Source organism: Lontra canadensis, unplaced genomic scaffold, assembly GCF_010015895.1.
Source record: "Lontra canadensis isolate GAN:19392208 unplaced genomic scaffold, GSC_riverotter_1.0 scaffold37, whole genome shotgun sequence".
NCBI classification, from domain to species: Eukaryota; Metazoa; Chordata; class Mammalia; order Carnivora; family Mustelidae; genus Lontra; species Lontra canadensis.
The window spans coordinates 4,421,786-4,444,336 of record NW_022631031.1 but is presented as its reverse complement, the minus strand read 5'-3'; the positions used below and the strand labels follow the sequence as shown (position 1 = coordinate 4,444,336).

General features: G+C 38.1%; 1 protein-coding gene across 1 annotated transcript in view; it reads right to left on the bottom strand.

Annotated features, from left to right (window-relative positions):
• Nucleotides 1-247: 247 nt before the first annotated feature.
• CNGB3 (cyclic nucleotide gated channel subunit beta 3) overlaps nucleotides 248-22,551 on the bottom strand; it is a 138,707-nt gene continuing 116,403 nt past the window's right edge. Inside the window, exons 16-18 of the mRNA XM_032869242.1 lie at nucleotides 3,238-3,384; nucleotides 2,657-2,831; nucleotides 248-505 (exon numbers count right to left, since the gene is read on the bottom strand). Coding sequence (XP_032725133.1) covers nucleotides 248-505; nucleotides 2,657-2,831; nucleotides 3,238-3,384 — 580 coding nt within the window. The remainder of the gene's footprint in view (nucleotides 506-2,656; nucleotides 2,832-3,237; nucleotides 3,385-22,551) is intronic.

Sequence of the window (22,551 nt, the reverse complement as noted above, 5' to 3'; positions counted from 1 at the left end):
ATAAAATTAGGAAAAATACCAATTGCACAAGGCTAATGACAACAGAGAATAGGGATGGTTTTGAAATAATCTTCTTACTACTGTACAAGATCACACTCTCAGATAAGTCCTAGAAACTAAGCTAGGGATTTGTCTATGGTTTCTCAAGGGTCCTGGCAAGGTCTTTTTCCTTCATTAATTTAAGCTACAATCCTGGGTACAATCTCTTTGGGAATTAGCTAGATTATATCTAAAGATAATCAAACATTTATTGCTTAGCCTTTTCTTTGACTTCAATCGTCAGAACCTCTTCCCCAGCCTCTGCAGAAGGGGCCATGCTGATGATGAGGGATTGATGAGTAGTTCCTCCGGGTAAAGCTCCGCTTGTAATCGGCTGGGGTTCTTCTGCTGTAATAGAATTTGCTCTACATTCAGAGCTGTCCTGTGTTTTCTCTGATGGCTCTCTTCCTTTATTTTCATGTTCTGCTCCTTTACCCTCTCCTTCTTCAGAAATTTCACTTGTTTTCTGGAAGAAGCAGTTACAAGAATTGGTTTTGAGATCATAATAAAGGACACTGGACTCTTTTGATTAATATACAATGGCTAAGGATCACTACCAAGACAGATTCTCTGAATTAATGTGGGAATCATGTCTGCCTTGCATTTGACTATCATTTGATAACTTTCTGATGTGCTGCAAGAATGAGGTTGAGCTGTCACATTTGACTTAACAGAGTAATTCTGGATTTCATTTTTGTCCCTGACAAGAAATTCTCTTCCCATTGGTCCTTATGCTCTCTGAATTATTGGACTTAGTGCTCAGGATTCTTTGCTTTTGCCTTAAAAGTATGTACTTATTTATTTTATGAAGATGAAATTTTAAATATTTATTTTCTAATAAAAAAGGGTGAACCAAATACCATAAAAATACTATAGAAAGTATGGTTTTCCTGCTGCATAAGCTCATGGGAGAATCTCAGGGAGAAACTTCTCTCTCTTTCTTCATATAGTCTTTTCCATTTGTCCCATGGGTGCTTGAGCTCTATGATTTTAGGAACTCTTATGCTTAGTATCATCTGTAGAAATTTCATAGCAAAAAAATATACTATGCTCTTTGCTGATGTTGCTTCAGGTCAGTTTAAGAAAGGTTTGTACAAGGTATGAATGTGCACATGTAAAGCTGGGAAACTTATTTAACACAATGACCTATATTTCAGTACCCCATAAGTCTTTTACATAACTTATTACTTCCATGCTGATGAAATGAGGCATTTGGTTTATACTTTATTCCTGATTTTTACCATAGCCTTTGTGTGTGAAAAAGGAGAGGCAAGTTTTGGTCTCTTGAGTGTGACTGATTTATAATATTTGCTTAATGATCTTCTGAAAGATCCACAGCCACCCATTTCTTACAGTTGTTATAGATAACATGACTAGATCCAGAAAACCCGAATCCCTGCTCCGTCTTCAATATCTGCCCTCGTAGGCTTATTACAAGAATCAAAGAAATATGAAAATCAAGAGAGAAAAAGAATAACATTTGAGTATCTTGAAGTTTCTAAGAATTGAGAGGCAGCTCAGTGTAGGCCTAGAAGTCTGAGTACCTGAGTAATAGTTTTTGCTCTGTCACTTTTTGTGATCTTATCCAAATAAGTTGATCTGGAGTTCAGTTTCTTCATCTATAACAAGAAGGGCTTGGATAAAATCTATGAAGTTATTTTTGGCTATTAACATTTGTGATATATAAGTGATTGAATATTTGTGAAAATATTTATTGGCTCACTGGTAAAATATGTTATATATTTATAGGTTTATATGTGTGCTTATACATATGCAATTGATTCTAATTATTCTTGGTAGTTTTGTTCTATAAAGATGCCACAAACAGAAAATTAGCAAATACTGAACCATTGCTCCTAGAGATAATGCAAGATTTAGTTCCTATGAGCCTCTGTTGACAAATTTTTGTCAACAAGTCAATACATAACCTTGTTTTATGTGTATTTCTGTTTAGAGACATTTATTCAACATATATTGTTTCATTATATTGAACTCAAGGCCAATAGCACTGTAACTCATGCTTGAATGACGCTTACCTAACATGTGTCTTTTCTCTGTAACGCACATCAGAGCATTTTTGTGCTTATGAACACAGGGTAGTACTTTAGCTCTATGCAGTACAAAAATGAGAAAAACAAAGCACTTAAATAGACCATGAAAAGGTCACTTGTTTACAGTGTGAGAACTAAAACAAGAAAGTAGAGTGTCTTCCTGTTCAACCTCAGCTGAGAACATGTGCATTGGTCAACTTAAATTCTTCACTGCTCTGCATATACATATGTTTGCAAATGACCATGTTGAACACTGATTTTGGGTTTATAAAGAAATTTCTGTGAGTAGGTAGATATGCAAATATACAGAATATACAAATAATGAGAGCTGAATGTATTTATATATACATATGTTTTAAAAATATCTATAATAAAACATGAGTATTAAATGTAATGATACATGAGGATATAGTTTAGATAATAAATGCTATAAATAAAGTAGTAATTATTCACATTAGATGCATCCAAACTATCCCAGTGTCTGAAATTGAATTAAAGCAGGAGCTTGTCTGGGTATACTTAGTCCAATAGTCTGTTATAGCCCTCCATCCACTCTGTCTTATCACCTGAATGGTTTGTTCTCTCTTCAGTTTGAGTAGTCTTGCAAGTCCTGCTTTTCCTGTACCTCCCAGGAGAGCTTTAAACATTTTAGGTGTCTCTTGTTTTGGTGGGAAGAGAAAGGCAAGTCCTTTTCTTGGAGGAGTTGCCTCTGTGCCTGGAGCTTTCTTCTTTAGAAGCACACTGTAATAGAAGAGAAAAGCTACTTTATTTTATTTTATTAGATTTTATTTATGTATTTGACAAAGATAGATCACAAGTAAGCAGGGAGGCAGGCAGAGTTGGTGTGGGGGGGGAAGCAGGCTCCCTGCTGAGCAGAGAGTCCAATGTGGGGCTCGATCCTATGACCCTGGAATCAAGACCTGAGCCGAAGGCAGAGGCTTTAACCCACTGAGCCACCCAAGCGCCCTGAGAAAGGCTACTTTAGATAGTACTGTAAGAATTCTGGAAAAAACTATCAAAAACACTAACATTTCTCCTAATCTGATAAGTTTTCAATAGATAGTTGCATATATAGTTGTTTGTTAACTGCATCTCATGGAGAAAGTTGATTACTGCCCAAACTCTAACGGGGTTTTAAAGGTCATACCTGGCTTTCTTCATGAGGAGCTTTTCAGAATCTGGATAATGCACTAGAATTTGTTGGAGGGTCTTTTTGTCTAGAGTTAAAAGATTGGCGAACCCATGGGCTATCACATTGGCGGTTCGACGATTTCCTCCTCTTGCCGCTAGGAGGCTGAAAGAGGAGAAAAGTGAATCTTTATCACCAGTTTCAGTCTTCTTCTACCAAAATTTAAAAAAAAAAACATAGATATCAAATATTTTAACCATTTACACTGCTTTGGAAAGATGAAGATGAGAGTTCAGGTGATTGTGTGGAGGAAGTTAGATGTGGTGGTGATGGAAGTGGCAACAGTTTTCAACATGTTTTGTTTTGAAATCCCATCTCAAATGAAGGACTTGTAGCCATCAGTGCCCCATGAGATTCCACCCCAGATTCCAGAAGCTCACAGTCTTTTTAGACTGGATATCCTCTATTTGCTTCTCTAGCTTCACTTTTCATCTTCCCCATCCTCTTTGTTCCCCATAAAACTAACTAATGGGGTTCTTGTATAATAATAGTGGATTGTAGCTGCAAGATGCAGACTTTCTCTGAGGAAGTGTACTTAGGGAAGGCCAAAGTCAAAAGGGGAGATAGAAACAGGGCATTTCAGAGAGATTTGGAGGTTCTAACACCTAGAGCTGCAGCAAATATTAAACACAATCTAACTCCTAGCTAGATTAACATAAAACCTCATGCTAAAGACATATCTACCTCAGTTCCTATTACCAATTACATCATGTACAGCTTCCAACAAAAAATTATAAAGCAGACTAAAAAAACAAGAAAAACACAGCATAACAAGACAAAGAAAGCATTAGAACCAGACTGAGATATGACACAGATATAGGAATTCTCAGAGAATTTAAAATGTCTCTGATTAATATGTTAAGGGATCTAATGGAAAAAGTAGACATCATATAAGAATGGATGGGAAATGTAAGGAGAGAGAGTGAAATTCTAAGGCAATTCAAAGGAAAGATTAGAAATAAAAAACATTGTGACAGAAATGTAGAGGGACTTTGCTTGGCTTATCAGTGCACTGCACATAATCAAGAAAACAGATGAGTTTGAAGACAGGTCAGTAGAAATTTCCCAAACTAAAATGTAAAGAGAAAAAAAGAATGAAAAAAACCCCCAACAACCTGCTCCCAAACTTCAAAAACTATAGGACAATTTCAAAAAGTATAAGTAAATATGTAACTTTTGTGTGTACATATACATAAAATAAATACATACCATACATCATTCTTTAATACCAGAAAAAATACTTGAAGTAATCATGGCCAAGGAGTTTCCAAAATTAATGACAGACATTAAACCACAGATCCAGGAGGCTTGAAGATTATCACAACAATAAAAACCTACCTCTGACAGTTGTGTTTTATTCCTTTTTTTGAAATCCAGGTGCTTGACCTAAGCTTGATTGCCATTTCAAAGAGGCATTCACTTCAAAGAAGCTGATCTTCACTAAATACATTGCCAGCCACCCAATTATATAAAAAGCCAGACTGCCTTCCCCCAGTGAGGCTTTGTTTTAGAGATCTAGTTTAATAACTAACCATTGGGCTAGCTTGTTTTTTTTTTTTTTTCACTTCCCATACTTTAAATTTCTGCTCTTATATTTTAAATTCACTAATAAAAAGTGAGCCCACAAAATCCTAGACCCCCATTCTCAACTCCAATAGAAGCAGAACCTCAGGTCTGTGCATTCTTTCCCTCTCTGTGACCTTGGTGTGTGGCATCAGGTGGGCTGTGTAATTTTTGAGGTCTTGTGTAATAAATTTGTACTTTTTCAAGGTTTCCTAATGTTTGTTGCTGAAAGGCATCTTACAATCTTTTTTTTTTTTTTTTGAAGATTTTATTTATTTGACAGAGATTGGGAGTGAGAGAGTAAGCAGGGGGAGTGGCAGAGGGAGAGGGAGAAGCAGACTCCCTGTTCAGGGAGTGTGGCAGGGCTCGATCCCAGGACCCTGAGATCATGACCTCAATTGAAGGCAGAAACTTAATCAACTGAACGACCCAGGTACCCTTGTGTCTTACAATCTTAATAAAAACCAGAAAGGCCAGTCCAACCACAACATTGGGTTATTGATAAGTTTAGATTGGCACAAAACACCTATAAGAGGAACAAGGATAATAATCAGCAGTCTTTTCATGAGAGGCCATGCAATTAAGAAGAGAGGGGAGAGAAATATAGTGTTGAAGGTCCTAACAGATTAGATCATAATTGTCCTCACCACAAAGAAGAAATCATAACTAGACATGATAGAAGTTAGCTAATGAAGTGGTGGTAATTATATTGCAATATATATGAATTTCTAAATCCAATATGTTGTACACCTATAACTTACACAATACTATATGCCAATTATGTATTTTGATAAAAATAAAAATAGTAAAAAAAACAAGAAAGAAACAAAATCAGCAACCTAGAATTCTACGTACAGTGAGATTACCTTTTCAAGGTGAAAAAGAACAAAGATTTTCTTAGAAAAATAAAAGCAGAGGGAATTCAACATTAGTTCACCTACTCTGCAAAAATGTTGAAAGAAGTTCTGCAGGAAGAAAGAAAATAATGTAGGTTAGAAATTCAGGTCTACATAAAAAGAGGAAGGACATTGGAAAAGGAATAGAGGTAAAATAAAACTAAAATCTTTGGTTTTCTTATTCTTAATTTTGATCTAAAAATAATTTTAAATAATAAAATAACAATGCTTTGGGTGATTTATAGAAAATGGATAAATGAAATGAATGACTTAAGGGCTGCTAGGGAAGAATTGGGAATACTGTGTGAGGCTCTTGCTCAGTAGGTTGTGTTCTGTGAAGGTAGACTTAAATTAGTTTCAAATGTGTATCACAGAATGGCTGCACCAGCTTGCATTCAAGAGGAATTTGAGAGGCAGAGTGGGGGGTCATGGGGGGCAGGGAGGGAAAAAAATGAAACAAGATGGGATCGGGAGGGAGACAAACCATTAGAGACTCTTAATCTCACAAAACAAACAGGGTTGCTGGGGGGGTTGGCAGGGAAGGCATAGGGTGGCTGGATTATGGACATTGGGGAGGGTATGTGCTATGGTGAGTGCTGTGAATTGTGTAAGACTGAGGATTCACAGACCTGTACCTCTGAAGCAAATAATACATTATATGTTAATAAAAAAAAGTGAAAAAAAATGTATATTGCAAACTCTAGGGCTATCACTAAAATATCTTTAAAAGAAGTATAACTGACATGCTAAAAGAGGAGAGTTGAATGCTCAGTTGAAAACAGAGAAGACAGAAAAAAGGAGGAAAAAATCCTAATTAGGCCACCTTAAGGAATCAAACAGAGCCTCTTTCCAGCAGTTCTCACTGAACTTTGGTCCAGGTCTATCCAGGATGTTTAGAAATGGAAATACTCCCTCAATACATAAAGAAGATATTTGGAATCCATAAATGTTGACCATGTTAAGTGACTGCTTATTTTGTTTGGTGACTTCACATTTTAAATTTCTTGTTCCATGGTAAAAACAGCCTTTCTTTCTTCCCTTCCTCATTCTTTCCCTCCCTTCTTTTCTTCCTTCCCTTCTCCTTCCTTCCTTCTTTCCTTCCAAGAGAAAGGGGCAGAGAGAAAGAAGGACAGGGAGAATCTCAAGCAGGCTCCACACCCAGCTCAGAGCAAAACATGGGGCTTAATCTCATGACTCTGAGATCATGACCTGAGCCAAAATCAAGAGTTGGAGGCTTAACTGTTAAGCCACCCAGGCACAACACCCCCAAAACTTATTCTTTACTCCTTTCCTGGGGTTCTTCCCAAGACAAGTTTGCTTTCACTTTTTTCTTTTTATTGAAGAGGAATGAATTTTACTTATCTGCCTGCCTATCAATCTATTTCCATCCATCCAACTTCCTATCTATCTTCTTACTTGTCTTTCTGTGAAATGGATGCTGGTATTTGAAGGCCAATGATAGAATGAGATTATTTCATTTACATTCCTGTTGCCTTTGTGCACAGGGTAATCCAGTAGTTAGGCAGGGCTAGATGGCACTGGGGAGCTTAATTTGGGCCTAAGAATGTCTCCGTGTGTGTCAGACAATGAGAGCAGAACGGAAATAACATATTTAAATGTCAGGTTATTTTGAGATTTCTCAAGCTTTAATTAAACTTGCCTACAGGTTACACGTTTAGAGTGCTTGATGAGTTTTTGAACAGAAGAAATAGTCTGTTTGCCAGATGGATTTTGCCCAAACTCTCTCAGCAATGTTTAAAATAGCCTCCTTTTTTTTTCCTTCTGTCCACAAAATGCTTCTCCAGCATTCCACCAATGGAAAGTTTCATGCATTAAATAGCTTAGTAAGAAGATCCCTAAATATGCCCAACCCCATATAGTTTCTGAAAGCACATACTAGAGGATAAATAGTGGAGGTTAATGATAAGTGTCTGCAGGTCAAAAAATAGCCAAGAGAGTAATGGCCCAGGAAAGAAAGGAGTGGATTCTAATTCTAGATCCACCTCTGTGTGTTGTGACTTTAGACAATAACTTAATAACTAAATCTTTTTGATTTTTTTTTTAATATTTTATTTATTTATTTGACAGACAGAGATCACAAGTAGGCAGAGAGGCAGGCAGAGAGAGAGGAGGAAGCAGGCTCCCCGCTGAGCAGAGAGCCCGATGCGGGGCTCGATCCCAGAACCCTGGGATCATGACCCGAGCTGAAGGCAGCGGCCCCAACCCACTGAGCCACCCAGGCACCCCTAAATCTTTTTGATTTTTATTCCAACCATATAAGTATTCATTGAGCACCTACCATGTATTCAGTGGAGTGAGTTAGAGGGCAAAGGAAGAATTATTCAAGCCTAGTATGATTTTGTGTAAAGAATATAGACTTTGTAACCAGATAACTCTACCATTTATTACACACATTTCTTTCTTTTTTCTTTTTTAAGATTTTATTTATTTGTTTGACAGAGATCGTAAGTAGGCAGAGAGGCAGGCAGAGAGAGAGAGGAGGAAGCAGGCTCCCTGCTGAGCAGAGAGCCCAGTGCAGGGGCTTGATCCCAAGACCCTGAGATCCATGACCTGAGCCAAAGGCAGAGGCTTCACCCACTGAGCCACCCAGATATCCTTATTACACACATTTCTAAGCAGGTTACTTAATCACTCTTTTAGGAAACAAGGCCATCTTTTATTACCTACTATAAGTATCTGATTATCTTTAGGGAGAAATAGGTGTTTATAGACTCCTGGTGTTTAATTATGAAGAAAGTGTTATTAGGTAAAATTTCTGGCTGAGAAATTTTAATTCCTAATTTGTGGCGTGTAACTGTAGTAAGTAATAATAAATATAACTTTGTATTACTTGGAGCTCTCCAGAAAAATAGAACAAATAGGATATATACAAATATATGTACATATGTGTGTATATATATTTATATGTGTTTAATATACATATTAAGTATATATATTTTATATATATGTGTATGTATATATATATATATATATAAGGAGATTTATTATGGGAATTGTTATGGAGACTGAGAAGACCTACAATCTGCCATCTGCAAGCTGGAGACCCAGGAAAGCTGGTGGTGTCATTGGACTGAGGGGAGATTGGAGGAAGCCTATAGCGTAAATCCAGGTTTGGGTCTGAAAGCCCAAGAACCAAGAGTGTTGATGTCTGATGGCCAAAGGCAGGGGAAGAAGGATGGGTCAGCTCAAGCAGAGAGAGCCAGTTAGCCTTTCCTTTACCTTTTTAGTGCCTCAAAGGATTGGATGATCCCACCTGCACTGGTGAGGGTGATTTTCTCCACTCTATTTAAATGCTAATCTCTTCCCTAAACATCCTCACAGACACACCCAGAAATAATGTTTTATCAGTTATCTGGGCATCTCTTAGCTCTGGCAAGTTGACACATAAAATTAACCATCATAGTACTAGTGTTACTATTCATAGTACTAATGTGTAGATAAGTGAATGAAATCAGATGTGTTCATGTCAGAGAGAAGGTATATTCAGTATGAGAGGACCTATATATGCAAAACTCTGTAAATGTCAGGAATAAATAGTGACATGGAGATCATATATGTGTGTACATACACATATACATATATATACACATTATGCGTATATGATATACATATATTTAATACAGATGTATGTGATATATATAAATCACAGAGAGCTAAAAGAGTTGCCACATATGGATTGAAGCTCCCTGGACTTGTGCAGTGCACAGCCTGCACAGCCCTCTTAAGCAGAGCTAGCATATCCAGAAAGCATTCACACAGATAAGTAGAATGCAGAGGGGTATAAATTGGGAGTAAATTGAATGGAAGAGCAAAAGAAAAACTAGAATGGAGACATAAATGGGATTCATAAAAAAATGCAAACTTTGCTATAAGAGGGCTTCAACTTTGACTCTTAGTCTTTTATTCTTCAAAAAAGATGAATTCTTAGCTTTAAGAAAGATAAGAATGCCTCTTGAAGGGCTTAGTAGAGAGACTGCATGTAAATGGTGAATACCATCCTCATATATATTTTTTTAAGATTTTATTTATTTATTTGACAGAGAGAGAGATCACAAGCAGGCAGAGAGAGAGGAGGAAACAGGCTCCCTGCTGAGCAGAGAGTCCGACGTGGGGCTCGATCCCAGGACCCTGAGATCATGACCTGAGCTGAAGGCAGAGGCTTAACCCACTGAGTCACCCAGGTGCCCCCATCCTCATATTTTTATGATAGATGCAAAAATAAGTTTGCTAAAACTGTGCTATTTTCCTCATTAAAGGCTGTGTGTCACTCCAAGGTCCAGTTCAGTAAGAATAATTCTGTAGGTGAGGAAGGGCATCAGTATGATGCGTTCCAGGTAACTTGCACTCTTTTTGTTGTACCTAGAATATACAGAGAACAAATAATCCCTCTTAAATACTGCCTTTTTCAGCTGGACTTTCTTTCTTTTTTTTTTTTTTTAAAGATTTTATTTATTTATTTGACAGACAGATCACAAGCAGGGAGAGAGGCAGGCAGAGAGAGAGAGAGGAGGAAGCAGGCTCCCTGCTGAGTGGAGAGCCCGATGCAGGGCTTGATCCTAGGACCCCGGGATCATGACCTGAGCCAAAGGCAGAGGCTTTAACCCAGTGAGCCACCCAGGCGCCCCTCAGCTGGACTTTCAATAAATACTGTTTCTATATGAGTTTGACATTGTACGGAACATTACGCCTTAGGTGTCTATCATGTGGGAGAATGTGAGGAGTTCACTGTATAAAATGAAAAGAAAAAAAAGAAATTAGAGATAAATTAGGAGTGTGTAGAAATATCATACTCCATAATGAGCTAGATACGATGCTAAGTTCTGGGGCTATAAAGGTGATTAACATCTGTCCATAAACTGCTTATAATCTAGGAGTGGGATAAGTGTGGGTGAGGATTGTCAGACTAGAAAATATAGTATTACTACTAACTAATATTTTTGAGTGCTTACTATGAGTTAGACACTTTTCTAAGTTTTTTTTCTTTTTTGAAGATTATATTTATTCATTTATTTTGGAGAAAAAGAGAGTGAGAGTGAGAGAGAGTGTAAGTGGGGGAGAAGCAGAGGAAAAGGGAGAGAGAATCTCAAGCAGACTCCATGCTGAGTGCAGAGCCTGAGGTGGGGCTCAACGGCACAACACTGAGACCATGACCTGAGCTGAACCCAAGGTCCAACATTTAACCGACTGAGCCACCCAAGCACCCCCCAAGTTCTTTTTTCTGTATTAATACATATAATGCTTTCCAATTCTATGGGATAGTTATATATTATTATTAATCCATTTTAACTGATGAAGAAATGAAGTCTCAGCTGAGTAACTTCCTCAGCGTCACACATCTCATAGGTTGTGGAATTGGGATGCAAACCTATACAGATTTCTCAAACAGGTAAATGAAGTTCAAAATGGCAGATGCAGGTCACCTGGGTGGCTCAGTGGGTTAAGCATCTGACTCTTGATTTTGGCTCAGGTCATGATCTCAGAATCATGAGACTGAGCCCTGCATCAGGCTCTGTGCTAGTGGGGAGTCTGCTTGGGATTCTCTCTCTGCGTCTCCCCCAACTCGCACTCTTTCTTCCTAAAATAAATTAATAACTCTTAAAAAAAAAAAAAAAACAAATGACAAATGCTTTAAATGTAAAAAAAATGAGAATGTTTCCTAAAATAAAGATATTTCTAGTTTAAAAGCATTTTTTTTTTTCCCATGTAGAAGAATCATTTCCTAGAATAGAAATAAAACTGTCTCTGAATACTGGTGATGGAAAGAGTATTACATCCAATGCTGAGTGAGAGATTAAAACTTCAAATGTCTGTTCTCATTAAGCAAATTTCCAAGTGGATGATATTTAGAGAGCAGGAGGTTAGATCACCTGTGTAGCTTTCTCTGAGAAACTCTTTTATCCTTTTCAGTATTACTGGAAAACACTTCGTTGCTTGAAAATTTTTACCACTTCACTAAAAATAATTCTAACAAAACTTTTGTAGGTGAGCCAATATCAGAGGATGTTCTAGTGTCACCTCTGCCCAGGCTGCTTGCTCTTTGCAGATACTTTGATATTCATAAAACTACTGCAAGGCAAACACATGTTAACCTAGAATTTGGTGGGGTTTTATTTATTTATTTTTGAATAGTTTGAGAAAAATCTGTGTATGTGGACTTTCATCAGAGTTAGAGAGTTTAGATTTCACAGATACAAAACACAAAGCCCTTTTCCCCCCAGGTCTTGATAATAGAGTTGAATTGGCTTCAGAGGAAGGGGATGAACAATGAAGAATCTAGGTAAAAAGTCTAAGGAAATGGAGAGGAAAAAAAAGAATAAAAGGTACATTTTATTCTGTGCTCTGTTTATCTACATGCTTTCAAGTGCTCAGGAGAATTCTCTGTAATTGATACTCTGGTTAGAAAATACCATATCAAGCAAACTATATAGTAGTTTACTAAAAGTTTCTTTGGAGTCAAAATAGCCAACAATATATTAATGACCATGTCTATCTGGTGATGTAAGTTCTTACCTATACCTACTGACTTAATAACTGAGTTCTGGAATCAGTGAAGTGACTTACTAAAAAACAAATACTATGAGTTTCATTGTTGGAATTCAAATGTAAGGCTGGAGCTGACTAATTAAGAGAAATTTTCTTTACACTTGAATTCTAGTGCTGCCAGTAAGGCATTGGTATTATTTTAATGACACATACTTACTTGCCGTGGACAATAGAAAAAATAAGGGAGAAAGCCAGTCAGGCTGGTATAATAAGATATGCCGAAATCTGACTGTCAGAATCTTGACCCCCTCCCTGCTGTTCCAAATGGTGGTAAGAAACTATGATCTTCATAGAATTAGAGACATTGGACAAAGTTACTTTAGGAGGTGTCTTTAGGATATTTGGATACATGTTTTAATAATGGTACTGATAATATAGTTGTTTACAGGAATACTGTGAAACTTAGATGAGGTGTGCTTTTTGCTCTAAGCAAAAAGTGCTACACAACCAAGGAGATGGCCTACAAAATGATACAGTGAAAATATAAATATATATTTTTAACACAGGTAGTGTTTACAGGTTAGATAAAAAAATAAAAATAAAGAATTTTCTTTCTCAATATTAATCAAAATATCTTACCCTTGCTCATGTTTCTAATGAATCTACTTTCTCTGTCTTTAGGAAGAGGGGTTGAGGGCAGCTTTTGGGGGCACGGGGGTTTGGGGACACTGGGTTGGGGGCCAGAAAGGGATAATTGAATTATTCTGATAAAGTGTAAGAATATGGAATTAAAATGATCTGAAGAACTAGAAGTATTCTCTGGTACTCTTATTTTAAAAACTGAGTGTTCAGGAGAAATAGGCAAACACGGTATAGAGGGGGAAAATGTTTAAAGTTATTTTTCAAAATTTTGGGACTTTTCACTATAATACAAGGTAAATATCAAAAAAGCATTCTCAGAATGGGTGATTTGACCAATGAAATTGATGTGAATTTAAATATTTTAAATATTTAAATTTAAATACATAAGAATACATCAAAATACATAAGAATACATAAGAATGTCTATCTAAAATACCTAAGAATATATCAAAATGTCTAAATTCTACTTAATAACATGTTATATATGATGAAAAAAGGATGATGAAAAAGAAAGAAAAATGGAAGTTAAACAAATGATCACATTTATAAAAATAAATAGGTCCATAGAACATTAATTCATTTAGAAAATATTTATTGCATGCCTATTATTTTCTAGGCACTATTTAGAGAAATGCAAATTAAAACAACTTATTAAAATGCAAAACCAATGAGAATAATAAAGTAAAGCCAGTGATGTTAGGGAAAAATAGCTACATGTGCATGCTGTATTGTAAATTGATTTAATTTTTCTGGAAAACAATCTGCCCATATAATACGAGAGCTATAGAAATGTTTCTACCTTTTGACCTAGTTATTTCACTTTTGGGAATAAACCTAAAAGAAATAAAAGCAAAGTAATTTTATAAAGATAAACACAGCAGTGCTATTCTTAATAATAAAAACTGACTAAAAGGGCACATGGCTGAATTTGCATATTCATGACAAAAATGAATGTGTATTAGTACATTTGCAAAGATAGAAAGATAATTACATTCACTTATTTATTTATTCACTTACTTATTGAATAGCTATTTATTAGTCATTATATGGGCCAGGCACTGCCCTAAGGGCTGGGAATTGAGTGCAGAACAAACCAAATGTGGTGTCTGCTATTGTCCTTGGAAACCTGTGCCTTTGTGCAAAATAGAAAAATGTAGCTTCTCTGGGCACCTGCAGTCCTGTGGGTGTAAATCTGGGCCAGAAAAATGCTTCCATTTGTGCATGAAGAAGAGCACAATAGCAGAGATCACGACTCAGGAGTGGAATATGGTCCCTCACTGGTCATCTTGATGCACAGCACAACTGGAACAGCCATACACAATAGTCCTGGTGCCCACAAATTAGTGAGGAGAAAAGACATCAAAGAAATAAATGCACCAGGGAGGGCTTAATTACAAGGATAAGTTCTCAGAAAGAAAGGAATATCATCTGACCAGAGCATATAGCAAAGAGAACTGGTAGGTCCCTATAGTGGAGAATATAGGAAGTTCTGAAAGAAGCTGAGATTAAGTAAAGAAGATGGGAAAGTGTCCAGACAGAGGTAACAGTGTGTGTGAAAAACTCCCCAAGGCCATATGTCATGTGGCATATTCAGGGAACTGAAGCCTGAATTAAAGAGAGCACGGGAGTGGGATCCAATGTGAGTAGAGAGGTGAGCAGTGGCTAGCCTCTGTAGAAATTTGTAGGCCAGGATAAGAACTTTGTTCTTATTCCTAAAAACAGTGTAAAAGCATCAAATTGTTTTAAGCAGAAGTGGAGGGGACACAATCATATCTGTGTTTCCCAAAGATCCCTCTGGCTGTAGAGTGGAGACTGGATTGCAGAAGATGTAGATATTGGAGTAGGAAAAGCAAACTAGGCCACTACAGTCCAGTGAGAAGTGGAGGTGGGCTGGACCAAAGCAGGAGCATTGGAGATGGTAAGATATAAATGATGAGAGATTTATCAAGGAGGTAAGACTGATAGGTCTCAGAGGTACACTGGCCATGTAGGGTGAGTAGAAGGAGGTATTAAGCATGCCCTCCCCCACCCCCCCGTAAAAGTGTTAAAGTTAACAATTTAAAGAGTTTGGTATTTGTTTCCTGGAGTTGCTTTAACAAATTGCCGCAAAACCAGTGGCAATACAATAAAAATGCATTCTCTCACAATTCTGGAGGTCGAAGTCCAAAATCAAGGTGTTGGCGAGGCTGGGCTTCCTCCAAAGAATCTAGGAAAGAATCTTTTCTTGCCTCTTTCAGCTTCTGGTGGCTCCAGGAATTCCCTGGCTCTAGCTACATAATTCCAATTTCTGCCTCAGTCTTCAGATGGTCTTTCCCTCTTTCCCCTGCATCTGTGTGTCTTTCCTCTTCTGTCTCACGTGAGGATACTTGTCATTCGAAATAGGGCTCATCCAGATAATTAAGAATGATCTTGTCTTTGAGATCCTTAACTTAATTATATCTGTAAAGAGCCTTTTTTGGTTTTTGTTTTTGTTTTTTTCCTAGTAAGGTTATATTTTATCTTCATGGGTTCCAGGGGTTAGGGCATGGATATATCTCTGTGGGGGCCGCCATGCAACCACTATAGGCATTACGTGAAAAATCATTTACATATCCTACAATAGGGACTACCAGCATTGACCTTTGTGCAACATTATTGTCTGCATGTGTCATTTGAGGAACACTGAAATGTCTTCCATCAGTTCCCAAATAAGCTCAAGTAATTGCCAAATCCAAGGGATACACTGGTCATTTTGAAGCCTTGTACTCCTTAACATCCTGTGTATACTCCATCTTTGGATGTAATCCATACATTTCATCACCTGGTATTGGAATCTTTCGTTTCCTTGTCTCATCTGTTTGTAAGTCTCTTCAGGGAACCAACTGTTTCTTGTTGGCCATCCTTGTTTACCATGTCATGCATGGTTTTCTTTGAGACACTTCACATTATGCTGTAAGGGGTCCTGGATATAAATTTCAGTTGTTTTTATAAATCACAATGAATTAATTAACTAAAAATTACTGAATATGGGCACCTTGGTGGCTCAGTGGGTTAAGCCTCTGCCTTCAGCTCAGGTCATGGTCTCAGGTTCCTGGGATCGTCGAGGCCCACATCGGGCTCTTTGCTCAGCAGGGAGCCTGCTTCCTTCTCTCTGCCTCCCTCTCAGCCTACTTGTGATCTCTCTCTCTGTCAAATAAATAAATAAAATCTTAAAAAAAATAAACAAAAATTACTGAATATACCTACAAATTATTTTTGAAAGGAAGTGGGATATAAATGAAAATCAATATTTATTTATAGTTTTTCAATTCCAGTTTTATTGAGAAACAATTGACATGAGTCACTGTATAAATTTAGGCCCTACTTCATGATGAGTTGATTTACATATATCATAAAGTGGTTACTACACTAGGTTTAACTAACATTCATCTGCTCATATAAGTACAATAAAAAAGAAAGAAAAAGGAAAACAGGAAAAAAGTTTTCCTGTGATAGGAGCTCTTAGGAATTATTCCTAACTTTCCTATCTATCATACAGCAGTGTTAGCTATAGTCATCATGTTGTACATTACAATTCTAGTACCTATTTATCTTATAACTGGAAGTTTGGGAGTGCCTGTGTGGCTCAGTCAGTTAAGCATCTGCCTTTGGCTCAGGTCATGATCCCAGGGTCCTGGGATCAAAGTCCCACGTTGGGCTCCCTGCTCCGTGGGGAGACTGCATCTCCCTCTCCCTCTGCTTACAGCTCTGCCTACTTGTGCTCTCTCTCTATCTCTTGGACAAATACATAAATAAATAAAATCTTAACTGAAAGTTTGCACCTTTTGACCAGCATCTTCCAATTCCCCTCCCCCCACCTTCTGTCTCTGGTAACCCCAAGCCTTTTTAATGAATATTTTCTTTCTTTCTTTCTTCCTTTCTTTTAGAGTCTACATATAACTGAAATCATAGAATATTTTTCTTTCTCTACCTGATCTATTTCACCTAGCATAATGCCTTCAGGGTCCATCCATGTTGTTGCAAATAGCAGGATTTCTTATGGCTGAATTATATTCATATACGTATATGGGTATTCATACATATATGAATACAACACTTTTTAAAAAATTTTTATTTATTTGACAGACAGAGATCACAAGTAGGCAGAGAGGCAGGCAGAGAGAGAGGAAGGGAAGCAGGCTCCCTGACAAGCAGAGAGCCTGATGCGGGGCTCCATCCCAGGACCCTGAGATCATGACCTGAGCCGAAGGCAGAGGCTTTAACCCACTGAGCCACCCAGGCACCCTGAATACAACTTTAAAAAAAAAATATTTGTTTATTTGAAAGAGAGAGAGAGCACAAGCAGGGAGAGTGGCAGAGGGAGAGGGAGAAGCAGGCTCCCTGCTGAGCAGGGAGCTGGATGTGAGGCTAGAGCCCAGGACTCTGGGATCATGACTTCAGCTGAAGGAAGAAGCTTAACTGACTGAGCCACCCAGGTGCCTCTGAATACAGCTTCTTTATCCATTTATCCACCAGTAGATACTTAGGGTATTTCCATGTCTTGGCTATTGTAAATAATGATGCTATGAACATGGGTTGGCAGATATCCTTTTTTAGTGTAGCTATAATCATATTAAACAAAATAGACTCTAAGTTAAAAATGGTAAAGGGAGACAAAGAAGGTCATAATATAATGATAAAGGGTTAATGTATCAAGATATCATTGTGTATTCCTGTAGGCCTTTTTCACTTTTTAAATTCTTTTCTCTCTTTGCTCCTCTGGGTAATTTTCTAAGTCCTATCCTACAGATCACTGATTCTTTTGTGTGGTTGAATTTATTTTTGAAACTATCTATTGAATTCTTCAGTTCAATTATGTGCTTTTCAACTCTTGCATTTATATTATATATATATATTTTTCATTATTCTATTTCTTTGTTTGAACTTTTTAAAAGATTTTATTTTTAAGTAATCTCTATACCCAGTGTGGGACTTGAACTCACAACCTTGAGACCCAGAGTCACACACTCCACCAACTGAGCCAGCCAGGCACCTTGACCATAGGATTATTTTTAAGGGCTCCATAGTTTTCCATTTAAAAACTACAACACAATTTAGGGTATTTAATGTCCTCTTGGTGGGCATTTAGAAAGGTTCTAGATTTTTTTTTTTAAAGATTTTTATTTATTTATTTGTCAGAGAGAGGGGGAGAGAGAGAGAGGACAAGTAGGGTGAGCAGCAGGCAGAGAGAGAAGTAGCCTGTCTGCTGCACAGGGAGCCCACTGCAGGACTGCATCCCGGGACCCTGGGATCACGATGTGAGCTGAAGGCAGATGCTTAACTGACTGAGCCAGAGGACGCATCCTGAAATGTTCTAGTTTTTGTTAATGCAGAGATGACTATTACTACTACTTCTTTTTTTTTTTTTTTTGGATGACTATTACTTCTTATTCGATGTAACCAACTGAGGTCAAGTTGAGAAAGGGGCATAGACTTAGTGCAGTGAGACCAGGGAGAGACATAGAGCATCCAGGGGTCTCAAGAACTCTTGATGACACAACCCCACGCGTCTCTGGTTGAACTTCTTATTTTGTCAATGCATAAACAAGAAGGTTATTTTGAATCCTTTGTTTGACAGTTCATAGATGTTTATTTCTTTAGGATCAGTTATTAGAGCTTTATTAATTTCCTTTGGTGTTGTCATATCTGCCTTCATGATCCTTGATTTTTTTTACATTATTATCTACACATTTGAATAATTAGACTTTACAGGTTTGCTTTGACAGACTCAGTTCTTCACCAGTCAGTTCAGTTTGGGTTTCTGGGTGTCTGCTGGTATGTCCTTGGGCAGATATAGCATGCTATTACAGTCAATTTTTATGTGATACAACTGTTCAAATTCTAAGGAAGGAGATGGGGGATTGTGCCATTGGCTGAGAATAGCTGGATAGGACTGCTGGCTTGGTTTTCTATCGAAGTGAGGCTGGAGGACAGGCTCCATGGTTGCCTGGATTCTCTGGTGAGTCTTACTAAATGGTCTAGACTGGGTACAGGATTCAGTAGTAGATGGAACTATAAATGAGCTTCCCTGATGTAGAAAGGCAGCAAGATTGAACCCAGCTTATTGTTTGGGGACCTGAATCAGGCCAGAGTGTGTACTGAATTCCTTGCTCAGGTGAGACCACTGATTTTTCCCTTTGGATGGGGGAAGTTGTGGGCTGTACTCTCTGTTCAAGTGCCACTGTACGTAGGGCAGTTGAATGGGCTATGTAGCCTCCTATGTACTCTGGTTAGGTTTCTTAGTTGGGTAAGCTAAAGGTTGTAGTCAGCGAGGAGACAGTAGATTCCCTACCTGGGCACGGCGGGAAAAGTAGCTTTAAAGCAGGTAAAGCTCATTGTTTGCTAACTCAAGCCAAGCTGCACTACAAGTTCCCTGAGTGAACAGGGCCACTAGCTTTGCTGCCTGGCTACCTCGATTGAGTGGCTTCAGTGCCACTGGGCCAGCGTAGTTTCCAGGAGTTGTCTCCAGCCCTTACTGGTCAGATGGGGCCAGAAGGCACTCACAGGAGTTAGGGCTATGCCTTAGCTCCCTTGCCTGCATGGGAGGGAAAAGGACTGCTCTAGGCTATTCTAAATTTCCCAAGTAGGTCCTGTAATTGAAAAGCCTCTTTTAGCCTTGAATATGAATCTATGAATTGATCCCTCTGCCTGTGCATATCATGGGAATGCTCAATGCCCAGTACTGGTTTTCTGGGACCATTCACCTCTGCCTGCCTGCCTCTTGGCTTGAGTGCCGCTGGCCCACACTGATTCCAGCAGTTGTTACTAGCCTTTCTGGTCAGATGGGGCCAAAAACCTTTCCATAGTGGGTGGGACTGGTTTAGCTCCTTGCCTGAACAAGGGCAAATGGGGCTCTAAGGTCTGCAAACCTTGTTTGAAGATCAGAATCAGAGGGTTCCACACTCTGCTGAGTTCCCAGGTGAGTGCATTCCTGGTTTGGTTCTGCAAAGCTGCTAGTTGGGATTTCTACTTGGGCATGGCATATATGAACTTAGTCTGTCAAGATCCACTTGCTGGATATTGCAAGCCTCTCCTCTCTTCTCCATCACGGTCAGGTTCCCAGTGGTTGAGACACAGGTTCTCCTGCAATCATTGTGGTGAAAGATCAAGGTATGGGGCTCCATAATGCTTGGGAGATGGTTGTCCCCTTTGGGTTCTCTTTTCACACTGGAGAAACTGGAGGCTCAGGGGAAACCTCTGTATGATACTATGCTGACCTTGGGAAGGGGCAATGTGGTCACTGTGTAGTTACTTCTCTTACCCTTTTTTTTTTTTTTTTTTTTTTTTATACATTTTACTTATTTATTTGAGAGAAAGAGTGAGAGAGAGAGAGAGGGAGAAGCAGACTCCCTGCTAAGCAGGGTGCCTGATGTGGGACTAGATCCTGGGAATTCAGGATCATGACCTAAGCTGAAGGCAGTTGCTTAACCAACTGAGCCACCCAGGCGCCCCTTCCCTTCTAATGCAGGTGGTACTCCAGCCTCACCCACATGTTGTAGGATTCTCTCAGTAGTGTCTTGTTTTCTAATAGTTGTTAATTGTGCTTGTGAGGAGGAACAAAGTGAGGAAGAACTTATGTTGCTTACTGTATTGGCTTACTGTATTATTTTTATGTAGCTGTTGGTGACATAAAGATGGAAAGTTCTAGTTATTATATTTTAATAACTTCATCTGTTGGGAAGATCCATCTGAACAAATTAAGTGTAATTAAATCTGTGTTAACTACTATAATAAAGTTATGAATAAAATAGTATGGAAGCAGAGAACAGGGAGCCTCTAGTTGTTTTGGGGGTGATTAGAGGTGGCTTCAAAGGTGACCCATGAATTGAGTCCTGAAGAGTGAGTAGATATTTTCCAGGGGGGAGGATATTCCAAAGAAATATGAAACCAGTAGGAAATTCTATTGAAATCACAATAACGATACCAATGGTAGAAGTTCATATGTGTTTCAAGAATGGTGAGAAACAGAAGGAGAATAGGAAGTGGTTAAATTTTTTTGGTGAATAAGACTTGGCACTTACTGTATGTGCAAGGAAAACAATGGAGTCAGAGATACTACAAAACCATCCTTTGGCAGACCCTAGGTCTCTCTATTAAAAATGGGGTGTCTGTACTCTTCAATATTAATTGGAAGTATGGTCTGGGTTTTCTCCATGAAAGGCTGTAAATCTATATTTTAGTTAGGGTTTTGCTCTTTTAGATTACTATACATGTCTTTGAAAGCCCTCAATTCTTCTTCTTTTCTTCTTTTTTGCCTCAGAAAAAAGAACCTTCTTTAAAAAGCTGTATGATAGTGTTGGATATAGATCATTTTAACAAAGGTCACAGCATTTTTGAGTAGTAAACATGATCACCAGATCTTTCCAGTATCTAGATGTTTGGCAGTCATGCTTCCATCACTGGAGTAAATAACTAGAGCTCCAGGGGCATATTACAGCTGTGGACCTACGAAGCCTGTGGGTATCTGGAAAGAGCCAGATGCACCCTGTTTCTCCTCAGCGATAGCCAAGAAGAGAATCAAGGCAAAATTCCTTTTGCTTGAATCAACTAGACTACTGAGCAAGTATAGAGCTTGCCTGGTCTACTGGCTTCAATTTGGCCTTAGAAACCAAATGGGTAATAGGAGATTTATTTGAGAAGTTATTGTCAAGAATCTAAGATTCTTAAAGAATCTTAAAGATTCTTAAAGATTCTTTTCAATTGCAGCTCAGCAGCACCTGGATACTACTCCTAGAGTATTTCCTCCTGTGATGATAGTATCAGCAATTAACATACTTGTATTTATAAAGCTTTATTCTTCAGGGAGCACTCAAACCTTGGGAGGGGTCAGCTAATTAATTTCTGTGATGTTTCAGATTAGACTGTTTCATGTTTTATGGCCTTGAAGATTACAGTGGTTATTAAGTCACTAAAATATTAAATCACTTTTGTAAGGATTCCTAGTAAGGAAGCAATAGAAAATAGGCAAATAACTAAAATCTTGAATATTCTGAGAAGTGTTTCCAGCACTGCCCCAAAGCAGGACCCTCACAGAAGTGTCCATTCTGTTTTAAGCAAGGAGAAAAACATTTTAAAAAGGGAGGTCACATTATTAACAGAGATATAACGTGCTTCAACATTCTCAGGAAATCTCTTATACTAATATGAAGTCATCTGAAATTGCCCATCTCTCTGGAACCCTGAAGATAATTTCCTAGCAGCTATGAAATTGTTAGGTCAGTAACTGCCTGACAGTACACACTTCTCTTCCCCTTCAGAGCCAGCATCCTAGTTTAAGACTCCATCATCTTTCACTTGAACAACCACAATGACTTTGAATTGGTTTCCTCTATTTATACTTGCTCTTCTATTGTCTCTTCTCCACATAGCTGTTAGAGTGGTTGTTTAAAGTCATAATTCAAATTGTATCACTTTTGCCTAAAATCCTCCACTGGCATCCATTTGTATTTAAAACAAAATGCATATTCCATAAAATGAATTCCATACCATGGCCTAAAATACCTGTAAAATCTGGTTGTTACTCACCTCCTTGGCCCACTCAAAACTGCTCTGTTAGCCTGAAATTTAAGTTTTCCAACAATTAACTCTCCCAACCTCTTGTTTCATCATTGATTCACTCACATATATACATATTCAATATATACTTAGT